Raw genomic sequence first — 27,101 nt, 5'->3', positions numbered from 1 at the left:
GACCCTACATCTGTGGCTTTTGCTGCATTTGTCACAGTAAAATACAAGCTTTAAATACTGCAATTGTATTCTGGGTTTAAAAAAACACCCATTTTTGCAATACCATACATCTTGGGCCTTTGCTGTATTTCTGACAGTGAAATACAAGCTTTAAATACTGCAATTATATTCTGAGTTTAAAAAAACACCCATGTTTGGCAAGACCCTACATCTGTGGCCTTTGCTGCATTTGTCACAGTAAAATACAAGCTTTAAATACTGCAATTGTATTCGGGGTTTAAAAAAACATCCATTTTGGGCAAGATAATCTACATGTGGCCGTTGGTGCATTGGCCGTTGGTGCATGTGGCCGTTGGTGCATGTGGCCGTTGTGACAGTTACATATAAATTTTAAATACTGTAAATTTATTCTAGGTTTAAAAAAAAAACATTATTGTCAAGACCCTACATTTGGGGCTTTAGCTGGATTTCTAACAGAGAAATACAATCTTTAAATGCTGCAATTATATTCTGGGTTTAAAAAAACACAAATTTTTTGCAAGATAATACAATTATATTGCAGGTTTAAAAAATACACCCATTTTTGCAATACCCTACATCTGGGGCCTTTGCTGCATTTTTCACAGTGAAATACAAGCTTTAAATACTGGAATTATATCCTGGGTTTAAAAAAACACAAATTTTTTGCAAGATAATACATTTTGGGTCCTTTGCTGAATTTGTGACAGTCAAATACAAACTTTAAATACTGCAGTTATATTTTGGGTTTAAAAAAAACACCAATTTTTTTGCAATACCCTACATCTGGGGCCTTTGCTGCATTTGTCACAGGGAAATACAAGCTTTAAATGCTGCAGTTATATTCTAGGTTTAAAAAAACACCAATTTTTGGCAAGACTCTACATCTGTGGTGGCCTTTGCTGCATTTGTCACAGTAAAATACAAGCTTTAAATACTGCAATTTTAATCTGGGTTTAAAAAAACACCCATTTTGGGCAAGATAATACATTTGTGGCCTTTGTTACATTTGTGACAGTTACATACAAACTTTAAATACTGTAATTTTATTCTGGGTTTAAAAAAACACCCATTTTTGTCAAGACCCTACATTTGGGGCTTTTGCAGCATTTCTGACAGAGAAATACAATCTTTAAATACTGCAATTATATTCTGGGTTGAAAAAAACACCAATTTTTGCAATACCCTACATCTTAGGGCCTTTGCTGCATTTGTCACAGTGTAATACAAGCTTTAATACTGCAATTATATTCTGGGTTTAAAAAAACACACATTTATGTCATGTCCCTACATCTTGGGCCTTTGCTGCTTTTCCGACAGTGAAATACAAGCTTTAAATACTGAAATTATATTCTGGGTTTAAAGAAACACCCATTTTTGGCAAGACCCTACATCTGGGGTCTTTGCTGCATTTATATTCCATTACCACAGCACTATGCTCTGATAAAGCCATAGGCAAATACTTTATCTTTATCCTATTTTGGGACATTAGATTTTTATTTCCCAAGGCCATATCTATTCTTGACCAGGTTTGATGTGATTTAGAATAACAGGAATACATGGTTTCCTCCGGATTCTGAAAGTGCCAAACATCAGTCCAATTAAATTCCTGGGCTAGTTTAACCACCTCAGCCCCCCTAGCTTAAACACCCTTAATGACCAGACCACTTTTTACACTTCTACACTACCCTACTTTTACCGTTTATTGCTCGGTCATGCAACTTACCACCCAAATGAATTTTACCTCCTTTTCTTCTCACAAATAGAGCTTTCATTTGGTGGTATTTCATTGCTGCTGACATTTTTACTTTTTTAGTTATTAATCTAAATTTAACGAAATTTTTGCAAAAAAATGACATTTTTCACTTTCAGTTGTAAAATTAAAAAAAAAAATGACATCTATATATAAATTTTTCTCTAAATTTATTGTTCTACATGTCTTTGATAAAAAAAAATGTTTGGGTAAAAAAAATATGGTTTGGGTAAAAGTCATAGCGTTTACAAACTATGGTACAAAAATGTGAATTTCCGCTTTTTGAAGCAGCTCTGACTTTCTGAGCACCTGTCATGCTTCCTGAGGTTCTACAATGCCCAGACAGTAGAAAAACCCCACAAATGACCGCATTTCGGAAAGTAGACACCCTAAGGTATTCGCTGATGGGCATAGTGAGTTCATAGAACTTTTTATTTTTTTGTCACAAGTTAGCGGAAAATGCTGTTTTTTTTTTTTTTCTTACAAAGTCTCATATTCCACTAACTTGTGACAAAAAATATAAACTTCCATGAACTCACTATGCCCATCACAAAATACCTTGGGGTGTCTTCTTTCCAAAATGGGGTCACTTGTGAGGTAGTTATACTGCCCTGGCATTTTAGGGGCCCTAATGTGTGGGAAGTAGTTTGAAATCAAAATGTGTAAAAAATTCCCTGTGAAATCCGAAAGGTGCTCTTTGGAATGTGGGCCCATTTGCCCACCTAGGCTGCAAAAAAGTGTCACACTGTCACGAGGGTATCGAGAACCACGCCTGACTCAGTTATACACGGGGTCAGGAAGTCGCAGCGGTTGGCTGCACGCTCTATTTAAGATAGGGCTGTTTTCCTTATGGTAGCTTTCTGGGTTTGCTTTGCAAACCCTTTTGGCTCACTCAGGGATCCGTAGCTCCTTCTCCTCAGCTGTTCCTTGTCCAGCACTCCCAAACCTCCTTATATTCCTCTCTCACACTTCTCTGGTTGCCAGAGATAGAACTTCCTGCCTGGACATCTATTCTGACCTTCTGGAGCTGTGTTGCTGTGTTCTCTGGTAGTTGGTCCAGAACGCTACCCTCCGGATCCCTGTTGGACCTTTGTGGTCTATTGTGATCGCCCACCTGGGTGTATGTGTTTGTCTGTTTTGTCTGTCCTCTCCCTGGTGTTTCCCTCTTAGTGATAGTGGTGCGGACTAGCGATCCCACCGGCCTGTTCACTATCTAGGGCTCATTTTAATGAAAGCCAGGGTTTAGGCACGTGATCGCCGCATGGGTGAGGAACCCGTCTAGGGACGTCAGGGCAGTCAGGTGCCAGCCGTAAGGTGAGTTAGGGGTCACCACCTTTCCCTCTCCCTTGGGCAGGGCTTTCCCTTTTATCCTCCCTGTGCGTGACGTCGGTCATTACACACACATCTGGTATCGCCGTACTCAGGAGTTGGGCAATGTGTTTTGGGGTATCTTTTTACATATACCCATGCTGGGTGAGAGAAATATCTCTCTAAAATGACAACTTTGTATAAAAAAAAAGGGAAAAATTGTCTTTTAGAGAGATATTTCTCTCACCCAGCATGGGTATATGTAAAAATACACCCCAAAACACATTGCCCTACTTCTCCTGAGTATGGCGATACCACATGTGTGACACTTTTTTGCAGCCTAGGTGGGCAAAGGGGCCTAAATTCTAAAGAGCACCTTTAGGATTTCACAGGGCATTTTTTACACATTTGGATTTCAAACTACTTCTCACGCATTAGGGCCCCTAAAATGCCAGGGCAGTATAAATACCCCACAAGTGACCCCATTTTGGAAAGAAGACACCCCAAGGTATTTCGTGATCGGCATAGTGAGTTCATGGAAGTTTTTATTTTTTGTCACAAGTTAGTGGAATATGAGACTTTGTAAGAAAAAAAAGAAAAAGAAAAAATCATCATTTTCCGCTAACTTGTGACAAAAAATAAAAACTTCTATGAACTCACTATGCCCATCAGCGAATACCTTAGGGTGTCTACTTTCCGAAATGGGGTCACTTGTGGGGTATTTATACTGCCCTGGCATTTGTGGGGTGTTTCTACTGTCTGGCCATTGTAGAACCTCAGGAAACATGACAGGCGCTCAGAAAGTCAGAGCTGCTTCAAAATGCGGAAATTCACATTTTTGTACCATAGTTTGTAAACGCTATAACTTTTGCGCAAACCAATAAATATACACTTATTACATTTTTTTTAATCATAGACATGTAGAACAATAAATTTAGAGAAAATTTTATATAGAAATGTAGTTTTATTTGAAAAAATTTACAACTGAAATTAAAAAATGACATTTTTTTGCAAAAATTTCGGTCAATTTCGATTAATAACAAAAAAAGTAAAAATGTCAGCAGCAATGAAATACCACCAAATGAAAGAAAAGGAGGTAAAATTCATTTGGGTGGTAAGTTGTATGACCGAGCAATAAACCGTGAAAGTAGTGTAGTGCAGAATTGTAAAAAGTGGTCTGGTCATTAAGGGTGTTTAAGCTAGGGGAGCTGAGGTGGTTAACAAGAATTGAACCTCTTTCCTTGAAGTTCTTGATGATCCTATAAATTGTTGATTGAGGTGCAATCTTAGTAGCCACAATATCCTTGCCTGTGAAGCCATTTTTATGCAACGCAATGATGGCTGCACGCGTTTCTTTTGCAGGTCACCATGGTTAACAATGGAAGAACAATGATTTCAAGCATCACCCTCTTTTTAACATGTCAAGTCTGCCATTTTAACCCAATCAGCCTGACATAATGCTCTCCAGCCTTGTGCTTGTCAACATTCTCACCTGAGTTAACAAGACGATTACTGAAATGATCTCAGCAGGTCCTTTAATGACAGCAATGAAATGCAATGGAAATTTTTTTTTGGGATTAAGTTCATTTTCATGGAAAAGAAGGACTATGCAATTCATCTGATCACTCTTCATAACATTCTGGAGTATATGCAAATTGCTATTATAAAAACTTAAGCAGCAACTTTTCCAATTTCCAATATTTATGTAATTCTCAAAACTTTTGGCCACCACTGTATTGTCTGAACGTGTGTTTAGCATGACTGGAGGGGGTTATCACAGTTTATATTTCCCAATGTTTTGAGTGTACCCAAATAAAAAAAAAAAAAAAAAAATGTAAACCAAAAAGCAGTGTAGGCTACCTCCTCCTCCACTGCCGCTTCCACCTACACCACCACATCCACTGCCTCCTCAACTCCTACTCCATATGGACCTCGTCCTCCTAGATCAAGATTATTATTTTTTATTTTACTTATTTTATGTTATTTAAAGTCATTTCCCTATCCATATTTGTTGCAGAGCACTTGCCATGCTCTTAACCACATTTCGATGCCATTTGCAGCCCTCTAGCCCTTTCCATTACATTTTTACAGCCATTTTAGTGCTCAAAGGTTCGGGTCCCCATTGACTTTAATGGGGTTCGGGGTCAAGTTCGGGTCAAGTTCGGGTCCCGAACTCGAACTTTTTTGTGAAGTTCGGCCGAACCCGTCGAACCTGAGCATCCAGGTGTCCGCTCAACTCTAGTAGTTAATTATTTTATATAATTAGTTAGATTATAATCAAATATCCACATGACAGGTTCCCTTTAACACGGTTCTGGGGTAACCATGTGCCTCAAATTTTTCCAACATTTTACCCTCACTGGTCTCCCTGGTACTGGTGTCTGACACTATCCTGCGGACTGTAATTGTGAGAAGGGTAATTATTTTTTCATTGCTGGGGGATGATTGCTAGTGAAATGTAATAAACTATTTCTATTCGTGTTTTTGACATATAGATCAGTATGTATCAAACCCCTCTCGTCCTTAATTACCCAGGTGTCTAGGAAATACATTTTTGCAATGTCCCAGTGTACTGTAAATCGGAGTTCCTTCCAGATAGAGTTTAAATATTTGGAGAAGCAATCTAGGGTCCGAATGTCGCCCCGCCACACACAATAAATGTCGTCAATGAAACGACGCCAAAAGATGCAATGTTCAACAAGAAATTAATTGGCATAAATGTATTCCTTTTTAACCCATGACATATAGCTATTTGCGTATAGCGGTGCGGCATTTGAACCCATCGCGGACCTTCGTCGTTGTTGGTAAAACGTGTCCTGGAACAGAAAGTAATTATCTTGTAAAATGATGGCAAGAAGACGTAAAAAAAAAATTCCACTTCTCTCTCATTGTAAGTGGAAGATGTTAATATCCATTCAACTACCTATATCCCCTTGGTGTTCAATAGAAGTATACAGATTACACACATCCAATGTAACTAATATGTCATCACCTCACATCTCTAGATCCCGTATTTCCTGTGGAGTAAGTCATAAAAGTATTAAGTATGCTGGAAAAAAATTGGTACTGTAGCTATAAAATACTGCCAGCCTGCCACCAGACACAATAGTCATCAAAAGGACTTTTGGATCTTTGAAACATTTTTCTACTAAATAAATTGCGATCACACTCCCTACACTCTCTGTCCCTTCCGAAGCGCAGCTCTCCCTGACTTCAAATGAGCCGAACATTAGTCATCAGGTGCTATATAGCACCCGATGACGTGTTCCAGCCAGCCCATAACTGGAATGCCAGTAGCCAACATGGCTACTGGCATTACAGTGAGGGCAATAGTTACCTGCACGTTTATTGGCTGCATAGCAGCCGCGAAACATGCGGGAAGGAGATTCGAGTATGGCGCTTGAGCACATGCGGTACTCGGCCGAGTACCGGCATGTGCAGCCGAGCATAGCGATGCTCGAGCCTAACAACAGTTTGGCCGAGCATGCTCGCTCAACACTAGCGGTCACCCCTACTGCTGGCCCTTCGGTCTCAGGTTCCCAGGGTTCTGGTCTCCCCCCTGAGCTGGGCCATTCTGCTAGGGTTGCCCCTGTCTCATGGGTATCATTTACTATCTCATAGCAAGTCTCTCTCTATTATGAGTTCATAATGTAGATTTGTGGCGACAGCCACCTCGTGGGTCCATAACCGGTCATCGTGATTAGAGACACCAGCGTGGTGGGGTAGTCATTTAAGTCCCTGTGGATGCACATCACCACGACTTTCCGGCCAGTATATTCAGTGGACCGCACCAGGGTAGCCCTTACTAGGGTCACCAGACTACCCGAGTCCAGCAGAGCCTCCGCTGGAGTGTCTCCTAGTGATTAGCGGCAGGGGCTATATTCGAATTCACGATATTTCACATATATTTTGTAGAATATTTGTCATATATTTGTGAATTTCGAGAATTCAAGATAATTTTATTGAATGCGAAAAAGCAGCAATGTAGAACGTGAAATCAGGCGTGGGTCACTTTGGCAAAATTTTTCAAGCTGGTATAAGTTTCCTGAGACTGGAGAAAATGGTTGGCACGGCAGAACATTAGAATAGCTTTATATGCATATAGAGTCAAATGCTCCAATATATTCGCGAGTGCGATAATCGGCAGTGATTAGAATATTTTTTCGCACTACGTGCAACTTCACATTTTAGCAGGTCTGACTACAGATTAATGATTGGTGCACTAAGTATTGTTGTGAACTTGACTTTGCTTCCTTCTCATTGGCCTACAAGCAAGAAGTACAGAGGATTCATGTGTTGAGATGAAAAAAAATGCTGAATATTCGATATAACGAATATATAGCAGTATATTCTAAATATTCGTGAATTCTCGAAGTGGCGATATTCGCGATAAAAATTCGCTATTCGAATATTCATTCTCAACAATAGTGTCTCCCACTTCCACCTGGCACAAGTGATCTAGAGACTCTGGGGTACCTGTTGCACACAGCCTCCTGACATATAGCGACTGACGGTAGCCATAGTTAGTGTCCATGGGCTCAACCCGATGGGGACAGTCAGCCCTTACATGGCCAGGCTCCTGACACCGCCAGCAGACTATCGGAGCCAGGTCCGCCGTGAGTATATCCCGGGCGGGTTTTATCTGTTCAAATCTCCGGGCCTGGGGTGGAGATTTCCGGGGTTTGCCGCCCCCCCCCCCTCCTGACAGAACCCTCCTTTAGATTCCTGGTAGCTTCATAGCATTCCACCAGGTCCACCATCTCAAGGGCATTGCCAGGAGACACCTGACCAATCCAGTGCTAAAAAGGCTATGGCAAAGCCCTCCAGAACATATCGGCTAATAGTCTATCCAGCATAGCCGGGGGACTCAGCACATCAGGCTGAAACCACTTTTGCAAAAGATATACAAAAAAGAAAGTAGGCCTCCCTGCGCTCCCTTCGTTTAGATATGTAAGGATCAGCCTAAGTAGGATGATACCGCAGCTAAATGTCCTGGGAAGGAGCTGTTGTCCTCCTTGAGGTTAAGTTATGATAATAGCCAATAAGTCACCCGTAGGTGGTGCTGGACATTAGCGCTGGAATTACAGTCTAAACAGCTACTGCCTGCTGGATGAATGCACTGAACAAATCGGGGACACGGAAAAAAGGGGGGGGGGATGCACAGGCAGATTGTTGTGTCCACCGACTCTCTCAGTGGGAAGGTGTCGGTAAATCTACTAAAGCTGAGGACATAAAGATAGTGCTAATGTGATTCGTACCTGGAGAAGGTTCTGCCTGGTGTGCGTCCTTGTATGCGTCCTTGTATTAGTTGTGATTGCCTTCCTTCTTTTGTGGGGTCTTCTTTCTTTTCTTCGTTTCGAATAAGCGCGTCCTCCTCGCTCACCTTTTAGCACGAGCGCTGCCCTGGCCGGAAGCAAGCGCGGTGCGAGGTGGCTGGTTACTTTGGTTGTCCTGGGAACCGGTTCGGTGACGTCACCTCTAGAGATACTGTAGCCTCCGTGGGACAAAAAACCTTCCTACGCGTTTCGGGGCCTTGCGAAAGGCAATCACAACTAATACAAGGACGCATACAAGGACGCACACCAGGCAGAACCTTCTCCAGGTACGAATCACATTAGCACTATCTTTATGTCCTCAGCTTTAGTAGATTTACCGACACCTTCCCACTGAGAGAGTCGGTGGACACAACAATCTGCCTGTGCATTCTCTCCCCCCCCTTTTTTCCGTGTCCCCGATTTATTCAGTGCATTCATCCAGCAGGCAGTAGCTGTTTAGACTGTAATTCCAGCGCTAATGTCCAGCACCACCTACGGGTGACTTATTGGCTATTATCATCACTTTTGCAAAAGGTGGAGTAAGTCATAATACTGGGTCCTCGCAGGCTCAGTTGGCTTAAACCCCCACTGATGTACCTGCTGGGCCCGGACCAACACATTCACCCCCCAGTCTTGCCAAAATCTCACCCTTTACTTTTTGGTAGTCAGCCGCTTGGTAGTCAGTCCGGCAAGTCGAAACACACACGCTGGGAATCGGATGCCAGGAATGGAGCGACGACCTCAGCCCACTGGTCACGGGGTAGCTTTTCCCTGAGGGCCACTTTCTCATACATCGCCAGGTAGGTTTCAATGTCGTCTGCGGGGGTCATCTTAGGAATCGTGGCACGGACTGCTTTCCGGGCATCGTGGATGCTCGGGGTTGCTCCTGCTGTCTGCAAAGCCATCACGTGTTGTAGCAGCAACTGGTTAGTCTTCTCCTGCTGCTGCTTATTAGCCTCGTGTTGCTGCAGGTTTGTCTCTCGCTGCTGCAGATTAGCCTCCATGAGGGCCATCACAACAGCCTCCATTTTTTCGTGGGGCACTGGCTGTAATACAGCTGGTTTAATGTACGACATACATCCTTGCCTGAAAAACGCAGAAACCAAAAATATTGGCGTTCACGCCAGTCTCACTGCTTTTGCCCGCATCCTCCACCAATTGTGGGGTTTTGACTCTGGTAGATAGGGTAAGCAGGCGCAGTACAGAGGCAAAATACAAGTTCTTAACTCAAAACGTCAGTGTTTATTCACACTTGAGGCAATTGCACAAAACAGCATGTAACTTTGCAGTCTTGGTGTTAATTCACACACAATGGAAAGTTCATATAACACAAGTCACCTTGCTGGCAGTTCTGCCTCCAGTAGTCCACAGCAGGCTTTAGGGGGCCTGTTTCCCCAGAGTGCAGCTCTCATCCCTCCAGCATGGCACAAAGCCTCAAATCCCCAAAAACAGAGAGATCTCTGCTGAGCCCAGCTGCCTATTTAAGGACAGCCAGATGCTGCCAAAACCCGGACTGGCACTTAAACTCCAGTACGATTTTTGACCTCACCTTGCTGGAAACCAGCACAGCTCCACATGCTGGGAGGAAAATACCTGCCTTACCAGACACAACCCCTCAGTGTGTCACAATATATTGTGGGTGTGTGCTCATGGTAGGCTACGGTAGCAGTGGCAGTATTGAGGCAATCACAGACAGTCTTTGTCTTACACCGTGACTTTATTCACACCAAAAGGCATAACAGGCAATGTGCAGACCACACAGGGGCGTATCCACATAGAGCATAGAACAAAAAGTCCTTCCATAGCAAACAAACAGCAGGTTTGAGTCACCTTGTTTCTGTATGGACCACACCGGTCCTGCAGGCTTCTAGGCTACCTGCCTTTGTCTCCCTCAGGTGGGAGGCCCTTTCGGCTAGTGGCACCACAGGTCCCAGGGCTATCCTTCAGTTTGTACTGCGCCCAGTCTCTCCTTGACCAACACCTGTCTGTCAAAATCTCCAGCACAGCAAGACACACCCCACCACCCATCTTCAGCAGGCTGGGTTCTTCAAAAGGCCCAGCTCCACCAAAAACCTGGGCTGGCCGTGGGGAACAGGCACCCACCCTGCTCTTTACCTGTTCCCAGTAAGAACCGGCCCGGACATGCTGCGCCAGCAGCATTCGCCGCTGTAGCCGCAATGATCCGGTTCTTACTCCACCGAGGCCAGGACCTCTGGTGGCACGTATCGTCCATCCATTATTATCCCGGGGACTCTCCTACAATATATACATTGCTGTTTCTTCAGACACTCTTGTAGCACAACTGACACAGAGAGCGGAGTTGTCTTGAAAGCTTACTATGTAAAATCATTGCTTATATATTTCTATATTTGTTAGCCATTATAAGGTATTAGATCTGCAAGACTCTTATTTTGTTTATCTTAATAATCGCATTAATCCAGCACTAAAATGAGACAGTAAATCACTTACCATCTTTGTTTGTCTCTCACTGCCCCCCCCCCCTCCATCTCCTAATCCTTCTATTGTGATAATGGATTTATTTGCATTTTAATGTACAAACCTGCATTTTAATGTACAAATGTACAAACCTTTGTGAACATGCATAGTCCTAAAATATAATATGCCATGCAACCAACCAAAATGCAACATACTGAAGTGGGAACCATACCTTCCTTCTATCATAGGAAACTCTGAGTTTTCCAGACTCTGAGTGTAATTTCCTTTCCCACAGTTTTCATACTACAGCAGACTGAGCAGAAAAGGCATCTGCCAGTTATCAGGGTGAAAGAGAGGAGACTAAGATCCTTTCTCCTTAAACTACAGCGGCCACATAACATGACTGTGTCTGTACAAAGTAAGGCCCCTTTCACACGGGCGAGTATTCCGCGCGGGTGCAATGCGGGAGGTGAACGCATTGCAGCCGCACTGAATCCTGACCCATTCATTTCTATGGGGCTGTGCACATGAGCGTTGATTTTCACGCATCACTTCTGCGTTGCGTGTAAATCGCAGCATGCTCTATATTGTGCGATTTCCACGCAACGCAGGCCCCATAGAAGTGAATGGTGCTGCGTGAAAATCGCAAGCATCTACAAGCAAGTGCGGATGCGGTGTGATTTTCACGCAGGGTTGCTAGGAAACGATCGGGATGGGGATCTGATCATTTTATTATTTTCCCTTATAACATGGTTATAAGAGAAAACAATAGCATTCTGAATACAGAATGCATAGTACAATAGTGCTGGAGGGGTTAAAAAAATAAAATAAATAATTAAACTCACCTTAATCCACTTGCTCGCGCAACCCGGCTTCTCTTCTGTCTCCTTCTTTGCTGATTGCAGGAAAAGGACCTGTGGTGATGTCACTCCGGTCATCACATGATCCATCACATGATCCATCACCATGGTAAAAGATCATGTGATGGACCATGTGATGACCGGAGTGACGTCACCACAGGTCCTTTTCCTGCAATCAGCAAAGAAGGAGACAGAAGAGAAGCCGGGCTGCGCGAGCAAGTGGATTAAGGGGAGTTGAATTATTTTTATTATTTTTTTAACCCCTCCAGCGCTATTGTACTATGCATTCTGTATTCAGAATGCTATTATTTTCCCTTATAACCATGTTATAAGGGAAAATAATACAATCTACAGAACATCGATCCCAAGCCCGAACTTCTGTGAAAAGTTCGGGTTTGGGTACCAAACATGCACAATTTTTCTCACGCGAGTGCAAAACGCATTACAATGTTTTGCACTCGCGCAGAAAAATCACGCATGTTCCCGCAACGCACCCGCACCTTTTCCCGCAACGCCCGTGTGAAAGAGGCCTAATAGTTCGCAACACAATAATAGTGCCCATTTAGTGCCACTTTAGTTCTCTTAAACAGTAATAGTGCGCCTTTACTGTCTTTACACAGTGATAGGGTCCTCTTAGTAACTCACACACAAATAAAATGTGTCTCATACAATAAAATTACCTGTAAAAATACCCTGTTCCCATGATGAATGGAGCAGTTCTGGCTGCAGACCTCTTGACAAATGTGCAGCTAAGGTGGATTGATCAGTGATTTCCATCAGTGATTATTTGTGAGTCAAAACCAGGATTTGAGCCTCCACAGACAGAACAGGTGCAAATCTTTCCCTTATACCTTATGTGTTTAGAACTATACCTACTGTAGTTTTGGCTTAAAATCACTGATGGAAACCACTGACTGAACACTGACTATATGAATAAGTCATAAGTGTATGGCGGTATAGGAATAAGATCTCTCCCTGCTCCACCAATAATATTCAAAGTGGATACAGATGAAAGGAGCGTATAGGGTGGTTTTAACTGTGCAATCATTCCACAATGTAACAATATCAAGTAGTGACATTTATAATCAAAAGCTGGAACACCTTTACGGTATATAATTATCAATTTAAAATCATATCTTACCTGTATAACATAGTGCTCTCTTCTTATTGTAGCATGCATCATCATTCCACTTTCCCGAATCTTTACTACGTTTAATGTATATCTCAACACAATCTTCTTTATGCCGTCTATTATTTGGTTCTCCAGTACCCCAGTTTTTAGATTCTTCTGTAAGTGTCTTGTTGGTTCCCACCCAAGTCCATGTGTTGTTAATTTTCCTTATCCCTATCCAGTAGTAAGTTGGGCTTTGTGGAATGTTTGTTTCAAGATATTCAATCTCTTTTTTATTTTGAATTGCCACTAAGTCGGTGTATTTACTCTGACAGTACCTTCGAGCTTGTTCATATTGCATGGTCTCTTCTGAGTAGTGATAGGTCCAACAATTAACAGAAAACATCAATGTCCCTGTAACACAGTAGATGTTATTAAAATATTAATTTTTCTGAAAGTATTTAAAGAGGACCTGTAAACATCAATTTCATTGCAATCTGCAGGTAACATGTTCTAGAGCAGGAAAAAAAACAAACAAACAATGCGACAGCACTCTGCAAACACAAATACATTTTGTACAACATTATTTGTTCCTGTCTGCCAATGACAAGGTGATCTCTTTAGTGCTGTTGCACTGGGTTTATTTTTGCTTTTTTGGGAAAGCTATATCATATTGTGTTATTTTTACATTTAAAGGGACACTAAACCTCAAAACATATAAAAAATAATTACATACATGTATAAAAATGCCCTTTTTAGATTTCCCTGAAAGACGGCAGGAACAGACGTTTTGCTGAAATCTTACAGGCCGATAAGAGCTCTTTTATTCCTGTCTCCATCATGTTTGTTTTATACCGCATGTTCTACACTGTGAATTTTTCACATAGCCTTTGCCCCTGTACAAATTAACCCCTTCTGCCCCGGGTCAGTTTTCACCCTCCTGCCCAGGCCATTTTTTGCAAATCTGACGTGTCATTTTATGTGGTAATAACTTTGGAACACTTTTACTTATCCAAGCCATTCTGAGATTGTTTTCTTCTGACATATTGTACTTCATGACAATCATAAATTTGAGTCAATATATTTGATCTTCATTTATGAAAAAAATCCCTAATTTAGCAAAAGTTTGGAAAAAATAGCAATTTTCTAAATTTCAATTTCTCTGCTTTTAAAACAGAAAGTGATACCTCATAAAATATTTATTACTTAACATTCCCAATATGTCTATTTTATGTTGGCATCATTTTGTAAATGTCATTTTATTTTTTAGTACGTTAGAAGCTTTAGAATTTTAGAAGCAATTCTTAAAATTTTTAAGAAATTTCCAAAACCATCTTTTTAAGGACCAGTTCAGGTCTGAAGTCACTTTGTGGGGCTTACATTGTAGAAATCCCCCATAAATTACCGCATTGTAGAAACTACACCCCTCAATTACTCAAAACTGATTTTACAAACTTTGTTAACCCTTTAGGTATTCCACAAGAATTAAATTTCAAAATGTCACTTTTTTGGCAGATTTTCCATTTTAATCCATTTTTTCTTTAACACATCGAGGGTTAACAGCCAAACAAAACGTAATATTTATTACCCTGATTCTGCGGTTAACAAAAACACCCCATATGTGGTCGTAAACTGCTGTATGGGCACAGGGCAGGGCGCAGAAGAAAAGGAGCGCCGTATGGTTTTTGGAATGCACATTTTGCTGGACTGGTTTTTAGACACCATGTCCCATTTGAAGCCCTCCTGATAAACCCCTACAGTAGAAACTCCAAAAAAGTGACCCCATTTTGAAAACTACAGGATAAGGTGACTATTTTGGCGTACATATGACTTTTTATCGTTCTGTATGACATTTTTTGTGAGGCAAGGTAACAAAAAAAATAGCTGTTTTGGCCCAGTTTTTATTTTTTACAATGTTCATTTGACAGGTAAGACCATGTGCTATTTTTATAGAGCAGGTTGTTACAGACAGAATTATATAAAATATATCTACTTTGTTTGTTTGTTTCAGTTTTACATAATAAAGCATTTTTGAAAAAAAATATGTTTTTGTGTTTCCATTTTCTGAACGCTATGTTTTTTTATTTTTCTGCCGCTCGTCTTGTGTAGGGGCTCGTTTATTGCAGGAAGAGGTGATATTTTTATTGGTCCCATTTTTGGCTACATATGAATTTTTTACACTTTATGGGGCAAGGTGACCAAAAAATTGGTTGTTTTGGCACAGTTTTTATTTATTTATTTTTACAGCGTTCAACTGAGGGGTTAGGTCAAGTGATATTTATATAGAGCAGGTCGTTACGGACATGGCAATACCTAATATGTATACTTTTTCTTATTTATTTAAATTTTACACAATAATAGCATTTTTGAAATAAAACAAAAATAATGTTTTAGTGTCTCCATAGTCTGAGAGCCATAGCTTTTTTCTTTTTTGGCCGATTGTCTTATTTGGTAAGGTCAAATTTTTTGTAGGATGAGGTGACTGTTTTATTGGTACTATTTTGGGGGGCATATGCATTTTTGATCGCTTAATGTTGGACTTTTTGTGATGTAAGGTGACAAAAAGACTTTTTGACACAGTTTATTTATTTATTTTTTGTTTATCAGATGGGGTATATTATGGGATATATTTATAGAGCTGGTCGTTACAGACACGGCAATACCTAATATGTGTTTTTTTTTCTATTTTTTATTATAAAATCAGAAGTAAGGGGTGTTTTTTTTCTTTTTTTACTTGAAACTTTGTTTTCAAACTTTATTTTTGTCCCACTCTGGGACTTCAACTTTGGGGGGTCTGATCCCCTCTGCAATGTTTTACAATACATCTGTATTGTAATGCATTGCCTGTTAGGGTATTACACTGAGTAATACCCTAACACGTTGCCTAGGAGACCCAGCCTGGGGCTCGATCTCCTTGGCCTCCGTAGAAGGCAGGTCCTGATACCTTGCAAGACATTGGGAAGCCTCTGCAAGGTATCGGGCTGCCTTCTCACACATCGGGTCCCCTCCATAGCAGCGTGGGGATCGGATGGTCTCCCTCACTGACCCAGCGCTGACCGCGGCATAGAAGGGGTTAATCCGCCGGCATTGGCTTTTACAACGATGTGGGCAGATATAACAGGGCCCCAGGTATCAGTGACTGCCCACCCAATCACCATGACGTAATAGTACGTTAAAATGCGGCAAGTCACCTGCCGCATTAAAGTACTATTACGTCATGTGTCGGGAAGGGGTTAATGGAGATGCGTGAAAAATGGAAGGCGTCTGGATGCAATCCAGATGCAATGCGTTTTTCACTGGCAGTTGCTAGGAGATGCAATCCAGATGCAATCCAGGCAGAAAACAACCCATCTCTAGTAACTATAGCCTGTAATATTATTACACTCCAGAAATACATCCAGGCCTCTCTTGAACTCTTTTAGTGAATTCCCCATCACCACCTCCTCAGGCAGAGAGTTCCATGGTCTCACTGCTCTTAACGTAGTAGTAGCTCTCACTGCTCTTACCTTATGTAGTTGGGTATATTTTGAGAAGAGGATTTAGAAAATAAGGAGCCTATCAGGCTGCAAGCAAGAGGAGAAAGTGAGACAGCACCATGGATGTAGGAACCCCAAAAAATCTGGGGGGGGACAGCATTTTTGCTCGCCGGGTATACTCTTATTCACTAAACTGCGAGTTGTTTATATCGTTAAATTTTAAGTGCGTGTGTGTGTGTGTGTGAACCCGCCCCCCCCCCCCCCCCCCCCACACACACACACACTTACAGTTCTGAAGACTCAGGGGTGCTGGCTAGCTTGGCCTCAGGGGTGCTGGCTGGCTTGGCCGGGCAGGAGTGTGGGAGACTGTGAGGCCTTTTTCTCCAAGCTGCTCTGGATCAGTGCTCTGGGCAGCTGGGCTCCGGGCTGGAAGTGGGCACAATAAGAAAAAAATATTTTTCATTACACCTCAGGTCAGACCACCAATCAGACCCCCAATGTTAATCAGACCTCAGCTAACAGCCCCAATAAGATCCCCAATGTTAATAAGACCTCAAATCACACCTCAGCTCAGACCCCAATATTAATGACCCCCAATCAGACCTCAGATAAGAGCCCCAGTGCCTCTCATCAACCCCCCAGTGCCTCTTATCAGCCCCCCAGTGCCTCTCATCAGCCAATAATAACAGCCCCCCAATCATGTGCCAGTAAAAACAGCCCCCCCAATCATGTGCCAGTAAAAACAGCCCCCCCAATCATGTGCCAGTAATAACAGCCCCCCCAATCATGTCCCAGTAATAACAGCCCCCCCAATCATGTGCCAGTAATAACAGCCCCCCAATCATGTGCCAGTAATAACAGCCCCCCCAATCATGTGCCAGTAATAACAGCCCCCCCCAATCATGTGCCAGTAACAACCCCCCCATCATTTGCCAGTAACAGCCCCCCCAATCAAGTGCCAGTAAAAGCCCCCCAATCAAGTGTCAGTAATAGCCCCCCAATCATGTGCTAGTAATAGCCGCCCCAATCATGTGCCAGTAATAGCCCCCCCAAAATCATGTGCCAGTAATAGCCCCCCCAATCATGTGCCAGTAATAGCCCTCCCAATCATGTGCCAGTAATAGCCCCCCAATAAAGTGCCAGTAATAGCCCCCCCAATCAAGTACCAGTAATAGCCCCCCCAATCAAGTGGCAGTAATAGCCCCCCCAATCAAGTGGCAGTAATAGCCCCCCAATCAAGTGGCAGTAATAGCCCCCCAATCAAGTGCCAGTAATAGCCCCCCAATCAAGTGCCAGTAATAGCCCCCCAATCAAGTGCCAGTAATAGCCCCCCCTATCAAGTGCCAGTAATAGCCCACCCAATCAAGTGCCAGTAATAGCCCCCCCAATCAAGTGCCAGTAATAGCCCCCCAATCAAGTGCCAGTAATAGCCCCCCCAATCAATTGCCAGTAATAGCCCCCCAATCAAGTGCCAGTAATAGCCCCCCAATCAAGTGCCAGTAATAGCCCCCCCAATCAAGTGCCAGTAATAGCCCCCCCCCCAATCATGTGCCAGTAAAGCAAAGTATTGTATATATTAAAAAAAAAAAATAACACATACTTACCTCTTTGGAGCGATGCGATGCAGGCCTCTTCCGGCCTGTCACTGTGTCCCGACTCCAGCGCTGTACGACTCAGGCGGCGCGATGACATCATCGCGCCGCCTACGCCGGCCTCTGATAGGCTGCCGGCCTAGTAGTGCCGGCAGCCTATCAGAGGAACAGGAAAGGGAGACACCTCCTTGCCCTGCTCCTCCGCAGCCTTCTGTTTGTATCGCTGTCCTGAGGACGGCGATACAAACAGATCACTATGGAGATGAGCGCTTCGCTTCCACAATGGAAGCGCTCATCTCAGTGCCTGCCCTGCCGTCGCCGCACACATTGCCCCGCTGCCGCTGGGGGGGATTTGACCATACCTGTCCCCCCCGCATTATTTCCTGGGGGGGATCCGTCCCCCCCCCCCGCTACCTACGCCCATGGACAGCACCCCCTAAGCCATTGATGTCAAACCTTTTAGAGTGCCCAAACTGCAACCTAAAACCCACTTATTTATCGCAAAGTGCCAACACTAAATTTTAACCTGAATACTAGTCCAATATAGTATATCTTCCATGTACTTTATCATTTAGCTAAAATAGCCTGCCTGCATTCAGTGCACTACCTGTGCTGTTCATAGTGTGCCCTGCACTGATGAATGGCAGGAAAAGTCTAAGGCATATTGGCACGCTATAGACTCGTTCCATAGGTGTGCCACCACTGCCCTAAGCCATTCCCCAAAGAAAACTAGGTATTTACTGTGAAAAAAAAATAATTTTCTATTTAACAAAGACCTGCTGGGAGTTTAGTTTTTTAATGCAAATCACCGTTGCACGATGCAAGCATAGGAGTTGTTCCCACATCACTTGCTAGTGCTGGTTGTTTTATACATGACATTCTACATGACATGGTGACCCCCATAGCCAAGCCAAGATGCAGCCACTCTGCGACAAAAACCCATAGTCCACCAACCATTAGTGAGCAAGTAGATAGCGCTAAATTAATTTGTAGACTGTAAGAACTTCAGGTTTTTGTTCTCACAATGGTCATATCTTGGTTCTAAATTTGCTATGCAGTGGCCACTCTTTGAAATAGTAGCCTTATGGCTGGGATTACTGATCAAAGAATACTGATTCCATACCTCTGGAACTTTTGAAAATCAGAGGTGCGAGCCACAGCAAAGTTTTTAACACTTAGTCATGCCTCTTAATTTGCCAAATGGCTACATCATACACCCCTTATCCAGCCCAGTGCCCTTAGTGCCCCCACATAGTAATTATGCCCCCCCTTAGTAATTTTGCACACATTGTACCACCTCATAGTTGTTATGCCCACATTGTGCCCCTTCACAATATGTATGGCCACTATCCGCAGTGCCTCCCTTTTATAAAAAAAAAAAAGAAACACTATCTACTCACCTAAGTATTCCCTGATGATCGGAGCACCTCCTGCACCCCCAGCAGTTGCAATGCAGTCACAAATACAATATGATGCTGTCCTGTGTAGGAGCACAGGATGATTCACGGTCTACACACTCCTACACAGCCCAGCTGCGCTATGTATGTGTGATCGCATCTTGCTTGCTGGAAAGCTCCGGTAGGTGAATGGTGAAGCAGGGAGCATTTCTAAATATACAGAGACAGTTGAGAGCTGGACATATCTCAGCTGTTCTGCGACCATGGGACACCGACGAAAAGGCTAATTGAGATGCTGTACGCTACCTATCCATATCTAGTTCAGTCAGTCTACTGTGTCATGTGCTACTTGTGCAGGGATTGTGGGACTAGGGGCTCACCTTACTCAGGTGCTCACCGGGGGATTTACCTATTCCCCTGTGGGCCAGTCTGAGCCTGCACGCACAAGTGTTAATTGTCAGAAGACAGAATGGCTTGTTTTCTGCAAGCAATAAAAAATTATGCCTTAATGGGGGCATAATCCCTGCCTGTATTTATATAATGGACAACTGTTAATTTTCAGAAGAATAGCATGTTCTAAATGAGCCTGAAAAGAATTCTCCCTTTAATTGGGAGGAGCAGCAGTTCAAAGTTGCTCCAATTGTCCTTAAAATTTGCATATAACACCCCCTTGTCTACTAAGCCTCCAATATTTAATGCATTTTTGCTTTTTCTCTCCCCTCTCCCTAAGCTCTTGAATGCAATGACAGCAAATAATGTCAGAGTGGCACTAACATATGGTACATAGCTTTGGGTAAATGCATGGTTGACGGCGTTGGCGAAAACAGAATGTTTAAAAACACACTGCTCTTGGGAGATTTAGGTCACAAGCTTAGGGCAAGGACCTCAAAGGTAGTGTTTTCTGAAATAATACCTGTACCATGAGCCAAGTAAGGGTTTAGGTTCCTGGAGAACTGGGCCGACTTTTCTGTTGGCTACAGGCTTTATCATAGGGATGGGCTGTACCTCGGTGGGGAAGGTGCAGCTGTTTTTGGAGGAGAAGATGGCTAGAAGGTTGGAGGAGTGTTTAAACTAGGGACTGGGGGGAGAGTAATTACATTATTGGAGGGGAAGAAAGTGCAGATAGAGAACTAGGGCAAAGTGATGGAACTGGGGGAGGAATGGAAAGAGGGACTAGAACAGTACATAAGGAAAGGTGTAGGGTAAACAAATATACAAAAATACTTAATTGTATATATACTAATGCCAGAATCCTGACTAATAAAACTGGTAAACTGGAAGTAGTAATTTCTGAGAGAACTATGAAATAGTGGGAATAACTGAGATGTGGCTGGATGATAGCTATAACTGGGCAGTTAACATACAGGGTTAGAGTCTGTTTAGAAAGGACAGTCAAAACCGGAGAGGGGGAGGGGTCTGCTTTATATAAAGTCCTGACAAAGGCCCATACTCCGGAAGATATAATTGAGGCAAATGAACATGTGGAGTCACTGTGGGTAGAAATACATGAAGGCAAAAAAAAATACTGATGGGAGTTTGTTATAATGTAGCAAGGGATGAGAGGGAAAAGGAAAATCAGCGGCACTACGTAGGTTCACCTGTATGTATCTTGCATCTGTCAAGGATCCAAGGACATGCAGCCGTCTTTGAAGACCGGAGTGGCGGTGCTCAGCGTGGTAAGTAGTATTCAAATGGGTAAGTAGAGAGAGACGCGGCACTCACCATCGGTTATGCTGGTTGCTTTTATTGCAGTTCAAGTGGCATGCTGCGCAGGCAGGGGAGCGGGATGGCTACAATGTGCGTCGGCGAATTGTGGTAGAAGTTGTGGCCGTATGCGGGTTGCAAGGTGTTAGGGTCACAAAAAGACAGCCATGTCGTTCTTGTCATTAAGGCCATGAGGTCCCATGGCTCTTGTCCTGATGATCCATCTGGCCTCCCGTTGCAGCAAGAGGCGGTGGCGATCACCTCCCCGAGGGATGGGTCCCACGGCCTCAATGCCAGCAAAAGAGAGGCCAGAGGGATCACCATTATGAGATGAGCGAACATGTTCAATAAGGCGAGGTGAACCTCGTCCAGTACGAATGGAATTAAAGTGCTTGCGCACCCGTTCAAGCAAGGGCCTGATTGTCTTTCCAATATAGAACCTATTGCAACTACATGAAATGACGTACACCACGTATGGAGTGCCACAGTTAATAAACTGTGTGACCTTGTGTGTAACGCCCCCTAGAGACAGACTTTTAGCTTGGGAGTTCAGATAACAAAATGAACACGTTCCGCATTTATGATTACCCATAGGGATTCTGCTTTGTAACCAATTGGACCCTTTGGGAAGCCGAAGAGCGCTGTGGACCAATCTGTCCCTTAGGGTATGGCACTTCCTAAAGGTGATAAGGGGTTTGCTGGAGACTACTGTGCCCAGAGACAATTCACTTTTCAGGAGGTCCCAGTTACTATGCACTGCCCGTTTAACTACATCCGCTGCAGGACTGAACTTAAAAACAAAGGCAAATTTTTTGCTGTTGTCACCACCTATGCTGTCGCTGAGGAGACTAGATCGGGGGCGTAAAGCCGCTCGATGAAGTGCATCCAACACGGTCCTCCTTGGGTAACCCCTCTCCAGCAACCTACCCATAAGTTGGTGTGCCTGTCTAAGGAAGTCGGCGTCGGTGCTGTTGATTCTACGCAACCGAACAAACTGTCCATAGGGCACCGCGTCTTTGACGGCAGGGGGATGAAAGCTGGTCTGGTGGAGCAGTGAATTAGTGGCAGTGGGTTTACGAAAACCTGTAGTGTGCAGCTGACCATCAACGACGGAGACATGTACGTCGAGAAAATCCAGACACCTGCCCCCGAAGTTGAGAGTGAACTTCATGTTCATATTGTTAGTGTCATTGAGGTACTGGACAAAATGCCCACACTGCTCTTCGCTGCCCGACCAGACCAGGAATACGTCATCCACATATCGAAGAAACCTATGGATGTATGCAAGAAAGGGATTACCCAAGGAGAAAACGTAGGTCTCCTCAAATACCGCCAGATACAGGTTTGCAAAGGTACACGACACAGGCGTGCCCATTGCTGTACCTAGTATCTGGCGGTACTATTGGCGATTGAACTGGAAGACATTGTTGCTGAGTACCAACTGAAGGGACTCTTGTACAAACTGGGAGAACACTGTGCTTTTGTCCGTGCGGGCAAGGACCGACGCAATAGCTTTAAGACCAGCATCATCTCATAATGGTGATCCCTCTGGCCTCTCTTTTGCTGGCATTGAGGCCGTGGGACCCATCCCTCGGGGAGGTGATCGCCACCGCCTCTTGCTGCAACGGGAGGCCAGATGGATCATCAGGACAAGAGCCATGGGACCCCACGGCCTTAATGACAAGAACGACATGGCTGTCTTTTTGTGACCCTAACACCTTGCAACCCGCATACGGCCACCACTTCTATCACTCCACTCCCTATATTCCTGACCTTCATAGTATCTCCGGTCATTGTCCCACTTTGCCTCTCTTCTTCTTTTTTTTTTTTCTTTCTCTTTTTTTCATGTAAACTTTTTGCCTCTAAGTGGCATTTATTTGTCCTTCTGTGTCTTTACACTGGTCTGGCACCTGGAACTTGTCGCCTATACTAAGAATTGTATATTGATTTGTTGCAATGTTTGCAATTTGATATCCCATGTGATATTATTACCATTGTCTTGTGTCTCTCTTTGATTTGTATCGCAGCTGCGCACAGGGGAGATCTGGGATCACCATGGTGATGTCTGGCAGCTTCCCTTTAAAAAGGTTTGTCCGTGCGCCTGCACGTCATACCCGGTCTGAAGAAGCGCGATTTCTGCGCGAAACGGCCGTCGCCGACGCACATTGTGGCCATCCCGCTCCCCTGCATGCGCAGCATGCCACTTGAACTGCAATAAAAGCTACCAGCATAACCGATGGTGAGTGCCGCGTCTCTCTCTACTTACCCATTGGAGTTTGTTATAAGCCACTTAATATACCAGAGACCACAGAAAAATCACATAAAAGGAAACAGGTTCTTGGCAATAACTAGTATTAAGCAAATCAAAGCATCTGAAGTGGAATTAGAACCAAAGTTTAGGATAAATTTGATTTGCAACAAATCCCAATTTCCTATCACTTTGTGGTAACAAATAGATTTTTTCCTAAAATGGCAGTGACATGTGTTACAAAGTGAAAGAGGCCTGGGAATAAGAGATCACCAATAATGCAGTGCAGCCAGCCTATGTGATGTCACAGCTCTATAAAAATCATAATCCTACCTGGTCTCAGCCACTTTACAGTGGACGTGACAAGTGCTAGGTACAGTGTTTAACAAAGCTTTAATTGTAGAATCTTGGATAGGGAGACTGTAGGGACAGTGTAGGGAGATCATAGGGAGAGTTTTTAATACACTGTAGGGAGAGCATAGGGACAGTGCAGGCTGTGTAATCAGAAGTTGAAAGGATCCATAAAAGACAGCTCAGGTTGAATAAATCTCTGCACAGAGCTATCTAATTGAATAGTGTCCACCTTGTTAAATAGATAAACCATTCTATTACTCCTTGCTTCTCAAATTGGGGTGAATAAGTAGTGTAATTTAACTGTTATTGGGGTGCCCATCTTGTTTAATAGATCAGCATGTCTATTACGCCTTGATTCTCAAATTGGGGTGAATAAGTAGTGTAATTTAACTGTTATTGGGGTGTCCCTTTTGTTTAATAGATATGCAGATGTATTACTCCTGGATTCTAAAATTGGAGTGAATAAGGCTACTTTCACACTAGCGTTTCTATTTTCTGTTATTGAGATCCGTCATACAGTAGGGTCTCAATACTGGAGAAAAACGCTTCCGTTTTGTCCCCATTCATTGTCAATGGGAACAAAATGTAACTAAACAGAACGGAATGCTCTAAAATGCATTCCATTCCATTTGGTTGCGTTCTCATACCGGAGAAGTAATGTCATAGCCAGACCCTTATTTCTGATATTTAAGGACTCTATAATGACAGGGAGTGTTCCACAGGATTGGCGCATAGCAAATGTGGTGCTGTGATTCAAAAAGGGTCCAAAACAGAGCCTGGAAACTATAGGCTGTTAAGTTTAACATATGTCATGGGTAAACAGTTTTAAGGTTTTCCAAGAGATGCTATCTTGGAGTACCTCAATGAAAATAAGCAAATAATGCCATATCAGCATGGCTTCATGAGGGATTGGTCATGTCAAACTAATTTAAAGGGGTTGTCTGGGATTGAGGACTTTGTTCCATTAGTACAAGACAGACATACACATAACATACATCCATGTTCTATTTTTGTCACATGTTTCTGAAGCCCCGTTTTCTTATAGGAAATTCTTCGCCGGAAGTGTTGTTTTCTTAGACTTGGTGACGTACCGGGTCCCTTGCAGGAGCGCTGAAGCCTCTCCTTCCGGCTGCTCAGGGAGCCCGGTGACGTCACCGGCACTGATGGGCGGGCTTTAGCGCTGCTCTAGCCAGTAAAACGGCTAGGGCAGCGCTTAAGCCTGTCCATCAGAGCCGGTGACGTCACCGAACACACTGCCGGGCGGAAGCATTCTCCTGCCAGTGTGTTACTGTAAACAAAAGAGCCTTTGCCCTGCGCGATTTAGCGCAGTGCAAAGGAGAGCATTGGAGCATGAACTGCTCCAATGCTCAAGTCAGGGGGGCTGTCTGGGTGAAAATAGAGGTTTGTCCGGGTTGAGCTCTGAACCCAGGCAACCCCTTCAATCAGTTTCTATGAGGAGGTAAGTTCTAGACTTGACAGCGGCGAATTAATGGATGTCATATATCTGGACTTCTCCAAAGCATTTGACACTGTACCGCATAAAAGGTTAGTATATAAAATGAGAATGCATGGACTTTGAGAAAATGTCTGTATGTGGGTAACTGGCTCAATGATAGAAAACAGAGAGTGGTTATTAATGGTACACACTCAGATTGGGTCACTGTCACTAGTGGAGTACCTCAGGGGTTAGCATTGGGCCCTATTCTCTTCAATATATTTATTAATGATCTTGTAGAAGGCTTGGACAGTAAAATATAAATTTTTGCAGATGACACTAAACTGTGTAAAGTAATTAACACAGAAGAGGACAGTATACTGCTACAAATTGATCTGGATAGATTGGAGCCTTTGGCAGAGAAGTGGCAGATGAGGTTTAACACTGACAAATGTAAGGTTATGCACATGGGAAGGAATAATGCAAGTCACCCATACATACTAAATGGTAAAACACTGGGTAACACTGACATGGAAAAGGACTTAGTAATTTTAGTGAACAGCAAACTAAGCTGTAGAAACCAGTGCTGCCAAGGCCAATAAGATAATGGGTTGCATTAAAAGGGGCATAGATGCCTGTGATGAGAACATAGTCCTACCACTTTACAAATCACAGACCACACATGGAGTACTGTGTACTTCTGTAAACAAGGCAGACATAGCAGAGCTGGAGATGGTTCAGAGGAGGGCAACTAAAGTAATAACTGGAATGGGGGAACTACAGTACCCAGAACGATTATCAAAATTAGGCTTATTCACTTTAGAAAAAGACGACTGAGGAGAGATCTAATAACTATGTATAAATATATCAGCTAGAGATGAGCAAATCGAAGCTGACAAAGTGGAATTCGATCTGAATTTCTGGAAAAATTCGATTTTCAACGAATGCGAATTACCTTGCGGTTCGTGGTAAATCGAAATTTTTCCTTAAATGGCGGCTACACGTGTGAGGACATGGGACAAGGAACTCTGGGAAGGCGGGCTGACCCATAATGTCATGCATGCAGCCAATCAGCAGCCAGCCAGCTCTGTGATGTCACAGCCCTATAAATACAGTGGCCATCTTAGAGTCAGACATTTTCCAGCGTTCAAAGTGCAGGGAAAGATGTGAGAAGGAGCTAGGGACAGCAATTGGAAAAACCTCTGTTTAAAAAAAAGATTTATAAGTGCAGGGGAAGGATAGGGAGGAATCATTTCACAGCATCTTAGTGAAGGGAGAGATGTCAGAAGGCGCTAGGTACAGAGCTAGAAAAGCGATTTACAACTGCAGGGAAAGGATAGGGAGGAATCATTTCACAGCATCTTAGTGCAGGGAGAGACGTCAGAAGGCGCCAGGTACAGAGCTAGAAAAGCGATTTACAACTGCAGGGAAAGGATAGGGAGGAATCATTTCACAGCATCTTAGTGCAGGGAGAGATGTCTGAAGTCGCTTGGGACAGTGCTAGAAAAACCTCATTGTGAAAAAAAAAAGCGATTTACAAATGCAGGGAAAAACCTTTAGTGGCTTATATCTGTGGAAAAATATAAATATATACGCATTTCACTTCTGCAGTTATTTGTGTTGAAAGGGTTCAGTGTCCTATTTCAGTACAAAAAGGAAAAAAAAAATTATTTCACTGTTGCATTTATTTGTGAAAGAGATTAGTGGCCTATTTCTGGAAAAAAATAGAAAATATATAGGCATTTCACTTCAGCAGTTATATTTGTTGAAAGGGTTCAGTGTCCGATTTCAGTACAAAAGGGAAAAAATATACGCACTTCACTGTTGCATTTATTTGTGAAAGAGTTTAGTGGCCTATTTCAGGACAAAAAACTAAAAATATATACGCATTTCACTTCTGCATTTATTTTTGATGAAAGTGTTCAATGTCCTATTTCAGTACAAAAATTTGCATTTATTTGTGAAAGAGTTTAGTGGCCTATTTCAGGACAAAAAAGGAAAAATATATACACATTTCATTTCTACAGTTTGTGAGGGATTAGCTCTTTTTCGGGGGTTATTGAGGCCTGTCACTGCCTCACAAGTTATATCTGT

The 27,101-nt window shown here is 43.1% G+C and overlaps 1 protein-coding gene across 3 annotated transcripts in view; it reads right to left on the bottom strand.

Annotated features, from left to right (window-relative positions):
* LOC120978679 (L-selectin-like) overlaps positions 1-27,101 on the bottom strand; it is an 869,073-nt gene that overhangs the window by 410,839 nt on the left and 431,133 nt on the right. For all 3 annotated transcript variants that reach the window (XM_040406944.1, XM_040406945.1, XM_040406946.1), the window contains exon 3: positions 12,832-13,215. In XM_040406944.1, coding sequence (XP_040262878.1) covers positions 12,832-13,215 — 384 coding nt within the window. The remainder of the gene's footprint in view (positions 1-12,831; positions 13,216-27,101) is intronic.

Source organism: Bufo bufo, chromosome 9 (assembly GCF_905171765.1).
Source record: "Bufo bufo chromosome 9, aBufBuf1.1, whole genome shotgun sequence".
In the NCBI taxonomy this organism is placed as follows: Eukaryota; Metazoa; Chordata; class Amphibia; order Anura; family Bufonidae; genus Bufo; species Bufo bufo.
Note: the sequence above shows the minus strand (reverse complement) of the source record. Positions and strands in the feature narration are given on the sequence as shown.